Source organism: Gobio gobio (genome assembly GCF_949357685.1).
Source record: "Gobio gobio genome assembly, chromosome: 4".
NCBI classification, from domain to species: domain Eukaryota; kingdom Metazoa; phylum Chordata; class Actinopteri; order Cypriniformes; family Gobionidae; genus Gobio; species Gobio gobio.
The window spans coordinates 41,218,180-41,229,856 of NC_137100.1; the positions used below are offsets into that span (position 1 = coordinate 41,218,180).

The 11,677-nt window shown below is 36.0% G+C and overlaps 1 protein-coding gene across 1 annotated transcript; it reads right to left on the minus strand.

The window, feature by feature from the left end:
• Positions 1-2,970: 2,970 nt before the first annotated feature.
• Positions 2,971-11,432, minus strand: tescb (tescalcin b). Its single transcript, XM_079814689.1, has 8 exons — positions 11,028-11,432; positions 10,154-10,223; positions 9,521-9,601; positions 8,941-9,080; positions 8,772-8,833; positions 8,531-8,638; positions 4,309-4,356; positions 2,971-4,088 (listed from the first exon to the last, which is right to left on the minus strand). Exons 1-8 carry the CDS (start codon positions 11,089-11,091, stop codon positions 4,011-4,013), a joined length of 651 nt encoding a protein of 216 aa, XP_079670815.1. The 5' UTR covers positions 11,092-11,432; the 3' UTR covers positions 2,971-4,010.
• Between the last annotated feature and the right edge of the window lie 245 nt (positions 11,433-11,677).

Consider the following 11,677-nt stretch of genomic DNA (forward strand, 5'->3'; position numbering starts at 1 on the left):
TTGTGAGTGATGGCAGTAAAAAAAATGCCATTTCAGGCACTTTGCCCTAGTCACACGCTTCTGTGGAAATGGAAGTAGGAAGATTCATTATAGGTCAAGTTCTGCATGGCAATGTTTTTAAGGAAAAACAGGGAGGGGAGCTTCATCAGCATTTCCCCCCCGTTTTGTTAAACTTTTTATTTCATTGTCTGTTAATATTGCAACTGGAAGAAGTTAAATTTTACGCTCATCTCAATGAAATATTTAGAGCCATAATCATGCTTGATCAGGGGAGAAGTAGTGTTGGGGAAAGTTACTTTTAAAAGTAATGCATTACAATATTGCCTTACTCCCTAAAAGGTAACATTGCGTTACTTTTTTTGGAAAGTAATGCGTTACATTACTTTTGCGCTACTTTTTGTGGGCTTGCTTGTTGGTTTTGTAAACAACAAAACATTTTTCTATTTTTGGCAAATGTAAAGGCCCTTTCACACCAAAAGTGAAGTGAATAAGCTTCAGGCTGAAAAAAATGCAAATTCACCCCTGTACATTAGAGGGCACGGTTAAAAAAATTTAATAAAAAAACCTTTCAGTTGTTCTGCCATTCTGGATTGAAGAAGATTAGGATGCATCTAAGAGTTTTTATTCATTTTGAGTAATACTAAATCTGTGAGATAAGTAAATTCTAAAACTACAATAACCATCATGTTCACACAGCGCAACATGGGGACAGGAGAGCTGTCAGTCAATAGATTGAAAAATAAAGTAACTTGCGTTACTTATTTGAAAAAGTAACTCAGATATTTTGTTGTAAATGTAAAAGTAATGCGTTATTTATAGTTACTTGGAAAAAGTAATCTGATTATGTAACTCAAGTTACTTGTAATGCATTACCCCCAACACAAAAGTACGTCATACGGTTAGCAATGCAAAAAGTGTCATGGTATGCTGCAGGGTCATGAAATTCATGCAATAATGCTACCAAACACATATTCATAAAACTGACAGATTGTAAAATGGCTAAAAATTGCTGCTCATCCTTGCTCTTGTGGGATTACAAATTTAAGAATCTGTTTTAAACTAATGGAAGTACATTGTGTTTTACATTTTGAGGTAAACTTGATGACATTCTGAGGAGATCAAGTCAGGCAGCTTAGGTGTTTGAGTCTTTTGTCTTTATGCCCTTCCTGACCAATTGGCATGACCATCTCAAGGCACAGTTGGCCTTTGACCGTATGATAATGTGAATGTATGGGCAATAATGTCAGAGTGATTGGATTAGCATCTATGCATTTGAATGACACTGTTATACTGGTTGGATTAGAACTGGTGAATGGTCATTGTTTTGTTCAGAGTGTCTCCGCCTCTACTGTGTGTAATCCCTCTCCCTAAAAATGTATGTAACCTACAGTCTTACTGTTTTTGAGTCAGACTCGTTGGATGACTACAGCGAAGAACAGCGTGTCTCAATAAAGAGTAACGTCTCCTTGACAGATATCCCAACGTCTCCTGGTCTCTGCATCGACAAGGAAAATAGTTTCCAAAACTGATCTAATTAGGCTGCTTAATGCAAAAAAAAAGGACTTTTTGCAAGTCTTCCAATCTGATAAATTCCCCATTTCTTTTTAATGGAATACATGTTTATCCAGGACAGGGTTCCCACTCTTTCATGAACACCAGATTCAAGGACTTTTTAAAGCACCTTTTATTTTAAATCAAGCACAATAAATACGATAAAGGTGGGTGTGTTACTGCCAATCTGGACAGTATATTAAATACCTACTGTACTGTACTAGGCCTACTGTGACTTTTTAAAAATCCAATGAGGAAAGAGGCTGGTGTACAAGAGCGAGCGAGTTTTAACGAGAGATGCCGTTTGCAGCGCTTTTTAATCCTGCTTTTAACATTTATTTTTTATACTAGTTTTAGTTTTCTTTTTTTGTAAATCATTACTTAATTAAAACATCACAATATAGAGATAATATTCTATAGATGAATTTTCCAATTAAATGAAAAGATATGGACAAGTTAATTGTTAGGCATTAAAAATATGCACAATTATTTATTAAATCACCTGTACATATACCTTTTTAAAAATCAATTGGAAGGCTTTTAAGACCTGCACATATTATATTTAATATATATAATTGCTGCCGTAATAACGGCCCATTTCAAATGTTTACGTGCTTTTCTTCTTCTTCTGGCTTTGGCAGCGCATTAAGGCCAATTTATGTAATAGCACCATGCTACTCTACCAAAATGCAGTTCATGCTTAATTCACTTTCAAGGACCTATGTTTGTTTTCAAGTACTTTCCAGGCCTGAAATTCAAGTACTTTCAAGAAGCGTGGGAACCCTGGCAGGTAAAATTAACAAGGGATCCACCAAACTCTATCATCATACTGCAAGTTTATCCAGAGAGCATTTTCCACTAGTTCATAATGGCAGGAGGTTTTAAACCTGAACACTAAAAAAATTTGAACACTTGGCATTGTGCATAATATTCTCTAGTAGCTGGTCCTGGAAACTTCTGTCCTGACATTGTGCAAAACAAGAGCTGCTTTTTGTTCATACAAATCAGTTAAACAGCCCCAATGATATTTGTTATGAGACATTGCATTAAACTTCCTGATGTCTAACAAAGTTGATTTCTGTAGAAACTCAGATGGGGTTTTTGTAACCCTGCCATGCTTACTAGCAAAGGGAGTGGCACATCTTTTCATGAAACTGAAAAAAAGAGGGTAGTGGGTCACAGAGTCTTTCACAGGGAGCCTGTGGTGGGGAAGACCCCCTAATCAAATAACATACAATCAAAACAGGTGCTCATGTGAAAACCTCTTTCCTGTCTTGTGTTGGCAACCTCACTTGACTCCTTCACACGAAATATGAAAGTGATCATCGCCTTTTTACCGTCAAATACTGAAGAGATCTGAGAAATGCTTTGAATTGTTTCGGGGGGGGGGGGGGAGAACAGTGCATTACAAAAAGTTTTGCAAGATCCCGTTTTATTGTGGTAAATGCAAGTTGCAGATTCAACACACAGTGAATGCATGTACACAGTCTTTTTTTTCTCCTTTTAAGGTGAACAGGAGAAACATTAATTAATTTCTTCATTCTGAGACATTATTTGCCCTTTCACAGTGTAAATGCTAGTTTCATTTTTGCAACTACAAAAATGCTTCATGCAAAACATTCCTACCTTTAAAACTAAATTTGCATAATTCATGCACAATTTCTAGCTGCTAACACAACTTGAGTTATATGTCTCAAAGTTTGTTATAACTGAAATATACGTGGCTGCTGATATTGATTAAAGGTATTTGGTGTCCACTAGCAGTTACAGATCATCATTGTCATGGTGCAATTAATTGTTTTAAAATATTTTGCATTGTTTGTAATGTAATTTTGTTGATATACTTCTAGCTGCCCATTGTAAGAACAGGCTGAAACATGCTTATCAGTTGTACATGTACCTGAGTATTTCTATATCCACTGACACAAGCAAAGCTGTAACATTAGCAATATCTGCTGGTTGATAAGAGTAACTGCAGTTCTTTATTTCAGTCTATGGATTCAAGTAGTTTTATTTGATTAGTATTATGTGCAGATCACACATAAAAAGAGCACACATAATATTGCTATTACTATATCACAGTGTTAATAATATGAATGTTCTATTCAGTATTAATACATTCCAGTGAAAATATATTACGATTGCATTTGGTTATAAGCATTCATCTTTTTTAAGGAGGGTGTATACAAGTAAAATAAATAAATAAATAAATAAATGCCTGCATAGTAACTGTATTGTACCATAATTATGTAATATGTGCATGCAAAGCCAGGAGTTTCATATATCAAGTCACTTTTTTCTTATTGCCTTTTAAATGCTGTAAAATGTACACTCTGTGCTTCCTATAAATAGTTCATAGAACTAGAGATCTATCCAAACTTTTCTAAATCAGCATCATATAATAAAGTGCGTTTTTTACTAGAAAGTATACATTTAACCAGCAGTAATTAGACAGAAAGTTACTTGCACAATACAGTTGTATCCATGTTTAAGAAGCGAACATGCATTCTCGTCTCGATTTCAACTCCTTTAAGAATCTGTTGAGCAGGAAACCAAGAAAAAGAGTGAAGGCAGGTTATAAAAGTAAGGCAAGTCTTCAGACCGTACAATGTCTTATGTTTACGCATGTTGTATGTGATGATGTTTAATGCAAATAGTAAGAAGTGTATTTGCCTAAAATATAATAATAATATATTAATAGCCAAATGGTAAATTAGACTATCTGGGTTGCGCATAAAAAAATATAAATATACAAACCTTCAAAAAATGCTCAAATGTTATTCCTTCATAGAACTCATCAGGTGCCTGGTAGAAAAACAAACAAACAGATGGGTGATGGGTAGGGTCAGGGGATACAATATACAGTTTGTACAGTATAAAAATCATTGTCAATGGAATGTCCCCATTTAACATGGAAACCCAACATGTGTACTTATTTAACTATACCTGTGAGGGCCAAATGACCTCACTTATATAGTAAAATATCCTGACAACCAACAAGTGAGGACATTTTACACTAGGTAAAAAAGCTTATAAATTGGCCAAATCATGTTTGTATTTAAATCTAGTGTTTTGCACAGGTTTCTGTGAGGGTTATGTTTAGGGGTAGGGGTCAAGTTGGGACATACAAAACATCATCAATCAGATATAAAAACAATGTCTATAAGAAGTTCTCACAAATATAGTGAATCAATTTGTCCCCAGAAGTGAGCTAATGCTGCCTTCACGTGCTATCGGAATTATCGTAAATATACAAGTTGAATGCCCACTCAAGTCATATTTACCACTGGGAAGCTCTGGGATAATTATTTGATACCCAAGTTCCCGAGATGGGCAGAAAAAACAATTGCTGGGGCCCGTTTCAGAAAGGAGGTTAAGTGAAAACTCTGAGTATGTTAACCCTGAAATAAGGGAAACTCTGGGTTTTCTGTTTCAGAATGGGAGGTATGTCAAACCCGAGAAAGCAGGGTAAGTCAAGCCCGTTTCTGAAAGAGAGGTAACTAATACTCAGAGTCAGTTACCAGGGTTACTTACTCTGTGAACCTAACCTGGTCAGGAGCAGGTTTTCTTTGGTAAACCCAGAGTTTATTTCGTTCTCCTCCCCCTTTTTAAAGCACCAGCAGTGTTTAAATACTTTATTCATTCATTCAAACGCCACAAATGCTTTTCTTACTGAGTATTTTGGTTGTATTTCAAGTATAAATATATAAAAAAAAATATATAAATTTAATCTAAATCTAAAGTAAGCAAAGTTTACTTAAAACAAATTAAATTATCTGCCACTTGACAAAAATACAAAGTAAGAAAAGCATTCTTTGCAGGAACATTCATTGCTTATATTTTCATCATGAGGACACTGTCAAAGAGACAAAAATGGCATGTCCTTTTATACAGGATCCTGACGTTCACTTGATAATCCTCTAGAAGTAACCCTGATAATTAGAATTTCCTTTAGGATTTCCAGTGGTTGGACGCATTGATGACACTCATTTACCCATCATCACACTTTCTGAAAACGGATTATTGTATGGAATGGAAGGATGCTGCCAGATGGTAGTACGAGATATATGCCATAACCACCACCACAGCTGTTAAATACATTTATTTACATTTTTTATAGTCATCTTTATTTCCTACAAATACTTTATTCTTTTTCCTGTTGGGTATTAATATTCTTCCTCCATCTCCTCTTCATCTGTCAGTGGTGCTGGAGTTTGGCTGGCCTGAGTAGAAGTAAACTGTTTAATGTCATTACCCTAATTAATAAATGTAACAGGTGGGATCAGAGAACATTTCATTATGTGAAAGAGCATAGAGTAGACCCTTTTCACATTTCTGGGTTTCTCAGAGCGGAAGTCGTCATAGGGTTAACTTTCATAGCGGTGAATGAAAGAATAAATTAAATATATATTTTTGTGTCTCCATTTGCTCAAATAGCAAAAGAAAAACTCCACAATAGTGATTTCACAACTTTCAAAAAGGGAAAAATTAAAGTGAGATTGATAACTGCAGTGAAAAGAGAGAAAGATGTTAATTTTAACTATCACTCCCATAGACGCTTTATTAGAAACACTCTCACAGCAGCGGTAGCTTGATTTTTGTAATTGGATGCAAAAGTAATATAATACAAAGTATTAATGTTATAAATGTACATAAAAAAAAATTCGTATCGATTTACGATATTGATGACTATTAAAACACGTCATCACAGTCTGTGAAAAGGGTCTATGTGGCAAAAGCTGCTCCACATTGGACACTGAATGATATTTATTTAATATGTCAAATGTTTGTAAAGTCATTAAACCAACACCCATGAACATTTTATGCTTAAAGCTTTATCTGATTGAATTATGTTTTTATTTTATTTTTTATTTTTAGCTGCTGCCACATTCTTTGTTTGCCTTTTGGATACCATGAAAATTAAACTTCATTAAAATAATTAAGAATTAAACTTGTGTATTGACCTGGAAGTATGCAAATGTCTTTTTGTTGGGTGCTGTTGCCATGGTGAATCGTAATTTCGGAGCTCCATTGATCGTGGCTTTTCATAGTTGGAGTGCATGAGCTTAATTCAGAGTCAGTCTACTCAGAGTTGATTGAACTACCTCAATTCAGCTGTTCTGAAACCCAAAACTCAGAGTTTCCCATCTCAGAGTAAGTCAACTCAGAGTTCAGGTTTAAACTCAGAGTTGGTTGAACCTCCTTTCTGAAACAGGCCCCTGCTGTGACTGGTATTCTTTATTTATTTTTTTCCACAACAGCTACATCGCCTTATCTTGTCATTAAGCCTCTGGGGGTCTTCGGTCATTTCTGACCCGAATTCTTTTTTTTTAAATGTTAAAAATCGTAGCTTCATCGGAATGGTCCGAAACTTGGTGACTTATTGGTACTTGGTATATGAACACACAAAAGACTTGGGGACAAGATTTGAAAAGTCTAAGTGGTCGTAAAAAAAATAGTCACACTCAGGGTCTTCGGGTCAAAAATGACCCGCATAGGAAATGAATGGGAAATTGGCAAAAATATGAAAATACAGAGTTTTTTTGTGCATACAATCTACAAATCAGCCAGGATGCAGAAAAAAAGGACTCAACAGTGAATGGGTGAATCTCTAAAACATCAAGAGTGCAAAACAGACAAAAAAACTCACACACACACACACAAACACAATTAGCTTTTGGAATGGCACGCGTTAATTTGTGTGTGCGTGTGTTTTTGTGTGTATAAGTGTGTGTGTGAGTTTTGCACTCTTGATGTTTTAGAGATTCACCCCTTCACTGTTGAGTCCTTTTTTTCTGCATCCTGGCTGATTTGTAGATTGTATGCAGAAAAAAACTAATTTCCCATTCATTTCCTATGGGAGTCATTTTTGGGCCGAAGGTCCTGAATGTGACTTTTTTTTTACGACCACTTAGACTTTTCAAATCCTGTCCCCAATTTTTTGGGGTGTTGATATACCAAGTACCAATAAAGTCACCAAGTTTCGGACCATTCCGATGAAGCTACGATTTTTTTAATTTTTTTTATAAAACGCTAGATCGGTAAAAATGTGCTATTGTGTGATAAAAATGCTCAATGTGTCCACCGGATGGCACCGATCTCATTAAAAAAATTGCTTTCATGAGGCCTAGGCTTGACTCTAAAATGAAATACAGCTTTAATAAAAATGTTTTTTAAAAAATTATATATATATACATTTTTTATTATATTCAATGGGAAAAAATGGGTCATAATTATTGCATAAATATGAATTATTAATCATAAAATTATCTCAAAACACCAAAAAAGAAAAGAAAAAATATTATTGAACAAAAATATATTTCAATGATTTTACTCAAATCTTTTTTTTTATCTTAATCCCGCCTTTCCGGGTCATTTTTGACCCGAAGACCCTGAGTGTGACCCATAAATGAAGACCCCCAGAGGGTTAAAGAAGTGCATATTTAAAAATATGAATAATCATTTGAAGCATGTTGTATGTTTTATACACAGCAAAAATATGCCTGTATTCGACCGAAATTCCACAATCCTCAAGCTGATTATCTAGATAGTATGGTGAATGTTTATATAGTTGTCAATGAATGGGATGTTATGTTACATATCATTTTGGCTTTAAAAAGATTTTCCCAATAAATAAACAAGAATAAACGTGGTGTCCTCCATGATTCCTGTTCTTTCCAACAACAAAGCACTTGAATGCGACAAAATTATCTTGTAATAATGACTTCAGAAGTGGGAATTTTCCGATAGCACGTGAAGGCAGCATTAATCTTCCATATGGGGACCTCCAGGAACATAAATATTATATATAAAATGAGTGAGCAAACGAACGAACGAACGAAAAAACAAATGGTGAAACCTAGAGCACCACCACAGAACACGTAGGAACAAATTCTTACAAACTCAGGTTACAACTTGCATTATATGTGGTCTGAAATACTCCACACACTGTTGGTGATCCAGCTTCTAGATAACATACCATGGGACCTACTGAGATACTGGCAACCTCCAGCATTGCAGCATCTGCAATGCCCTTAGCTGTCTCCCTTCCAAGAGCTCCACTACGGGACAACAACTCCTCGACTACCTAGAGAGAGAGAGAGAGATCACAATACTGCTGATAAACTTTGAAGATAATCATGAACTACACACAGTTCAACATATTTCATAAATGCTTTACTCAGATGGATTGAATTACACAAACATGAGTAATTTCTTACATGTCTGTATTCCTCCAGTGTTATCGTTCCATCATTGTCTGTGTCATGCATGTTGAACAGAACTACAGTATCAAGAAAGAGACAGTATTGTATCACTATTATTGTGAATACTTTATCTCCAAGTCCCCTGCTTTCCAGAGAATTGAATATTACTTCTGCAAGTTCTTACAACGCAGTTTGGCTCTCCTCATTTCTTCTCTCTGATCCTCTGTGATATGATGGGTCGGTGCTCTGAAGTATGACATGACGGTAAGGAATTCCTCAAAACCAATTTCTTGCACAGATCCCACATCATCTTTCTGGAAATTCCTGTGAAGTACAAGCAATTATAGTAATATTTTTTGCTCCATATCAGCTTTGTTGAGCCCTGAATGTTAAAATACACTATAAACCTTCAGGTTTGTGGTTGTCAGAAGAATTTCTGACCGAGAGGATAGAAAACTTTAGTTGGCACGAAATGGAAAAAAATTCTTAAGCCACCGTCCCAAATTATGCTAGCCATATAATGAAGAAACCACACAGAGCAAAAAGACTTCCCTTTACTATAAAGGTGTAGTTTCACATCCCTTATGAAAGACACTGCCATTGATATTTGTGATGTTGAAACTTAAAAAAATTAAAACTTAAAAGTGTGACCTAGTATTCAAATGCAATATAACATTTGTGAAGCTGTAGGGAATAATTAAGCCTCACATAACTGTTGTCACTATTAATATTAAAACGTATACAGCATATAAACAATTACAAACCTTTTATCAAAGAAAGCCTCTATAATCTGGGACCGAATTGGGTTGCTTTCCAAATCTTGGATTGTTTTAAGGTCATCTCTCCTTTAAATGAGAACACAAAACAAGTCCAACACATAAAAGGCAGGCATATTAATCAAGCATAACGCTAATTCTGTCATGACAACTATCAGAGTGTTTGGCATGGTAATGGATATGACCATGTTGATATGTTTGCACTTGGCAGAATAGATCTGCTATGCTGCTGCTGCTGTACAATATAGTACACATGAATTACCTGTAGCAGATCTATACAGGTGGAGCTGGGGAAGTAGGAGGGTTTCTGAAAGCGAGCTGCAACTGCTACAGCAAATGCTGACCAAGTATTTGAAGGCTGAGCAGCGAGCTCATTGGCTACTGATAAAGCAGGAACCAATCAGCTGTGCCCCAATAGAGAATGATGTTATTGCAAGCAAATGGAGTTAAGGACCTATCAGCCAGCGCTATCTTGAGTTTCATCACAGAACTTTGAATTTGTTCTAACAGTAAGCACCAGCATAACTGGTTTCATTTGATTCTTGAAAGTCATTCTGTTGCTCTCAAGCTGGAACAATTCTGCAGAATCATCTCACAAACAAAACAACACTTGCAGATTACCGTAATGTTTCCTCGTTTTGGCTGAGCTGCTTAAAACGATTGTGGAGGATTCCGATCTGCTCCAGTGAAACTGAAAGACAATGAAAAGAATGGAGGTGCTCGTCAAACAGATGACTCACTAACTGGAACAATGCACTATGTGTGAAGTGAAACACAACTGCTAAAACTTAATCTAAAATGCCTCACACTGACGACTCTAACTAAATTATGAATTATCACGAGTCTGAATGCAGAAACCTTAAAAGGGATCGGTCAACCAAAAATACAAAATTCTGTCATAATGTACTCACCGTCATGTTGCTCCAAACCCATATGACTTTATTTCTTCTGTAGAACACAGAAGGTGATGTTAGAGGCTGACTAGTTGTTCACTTACATGGAACAAAATGAAAATGAGTGGTGACTGAGGCTGTCATTCTTCCAAACATCTGTCATATGGGTTTGGAACGACATGAATGTGTTTGATGGGGGTGAATCATCACATTTTTAGCTATTCTTTATTTTTCTGTGCGTATTTTGGCTCTGTATGACAGATATCAAACTAAACATCCATAACCACTTGTGAACCCAGATGCACTCAGCCCAATTTGCAATAGTTTTGTCATAATTTGTCTAATTATGAATGTTAATTACCAAAAATTCATATCAGGTACTTCATAGGATAAATATTCCAATAAGTACATACGCAGTACAGATCTAAGCAGATAATTACACTTTAATGTGTAAGTTGTGAAAAGAAGACATTTCCGATATGTCACAACATAAATTATCTCACTTTGCGTTTCCTGAGTAAACGGAGCTGCGTTTGTCAAACATTACAATATTACTACTGGGATATCAATGCCATTAAACCCTTCGTAATAGTTATACTCACAGCCTGTCTTCTGTGACAGGGATCGATATTGGTGGTCATCTGGCAAAGACTGAAAGCTTCCCATCACGATAGTGATCCTACACCAGCGTGTATGCGAGTCTGTTCCTCGATCTTCCGGTGGTTTGGGTTTCACTCATACAGCCGTGTTTGCCTTGCAGAACAAACGCATGCAAATTGCATTGTGCCTTGTGAGAATGAGAATATGTCCCAGGGTCCTAGCGCCGCATAAACATCTAATGCAGGAACTGCTGTGCTAAGAATTCACGCCTACTTCGCTAATCCAGTTTTAAACGTTTATCACACCCAAACAGATATTAAAATTGAATCAAATATAGTGCATGCACAATGAAGACTGAATTGAACGAAGCCGTCTCGGCCACATTCATTCATAATACATGTACCCCTGACAGCACCAGCCGTAGCTACAGCTCTTTCTGGAAAACAGAAATGAAACACTGACATTTCTGAGAAGGCAACATTTTGACAATTTGGCGAGATTATAGCAAAGGAATGAGATATCTATTTATTTTGCATTTTAGCAGTAAGCGTATTCAGCTTTTCTTTGGGAAATAAACACAAAATCGTAAAGCCCTCCACTCTGACATATTTATTTTTATTCAGCCGCAGGAAGTAATGGATAAGCACAACAC

Coding starts and splice junctions, on each gene's coding strand:
- tescb (XM_079814689.1), bottom strand. CDS start 11,091: ATGGGAAGCTTTCAGTCTTTGCCAGATGACCACCAATATCGATCCCTG. Junction 4,357..8,530: donor GTATCTCAGTAGGTCCCATG/GTATGTTATCTA, acceptor TTTTTCTACCAG/GCACCTGATGAGTTCTATGA. Junction 4,089..4,308: donor CATTTGAGCATTTTTTGAAG/GTTTGTATATTT, acceptor CCTGCTCAACAG/ATTCTTAAAGGAGTTGAAAT.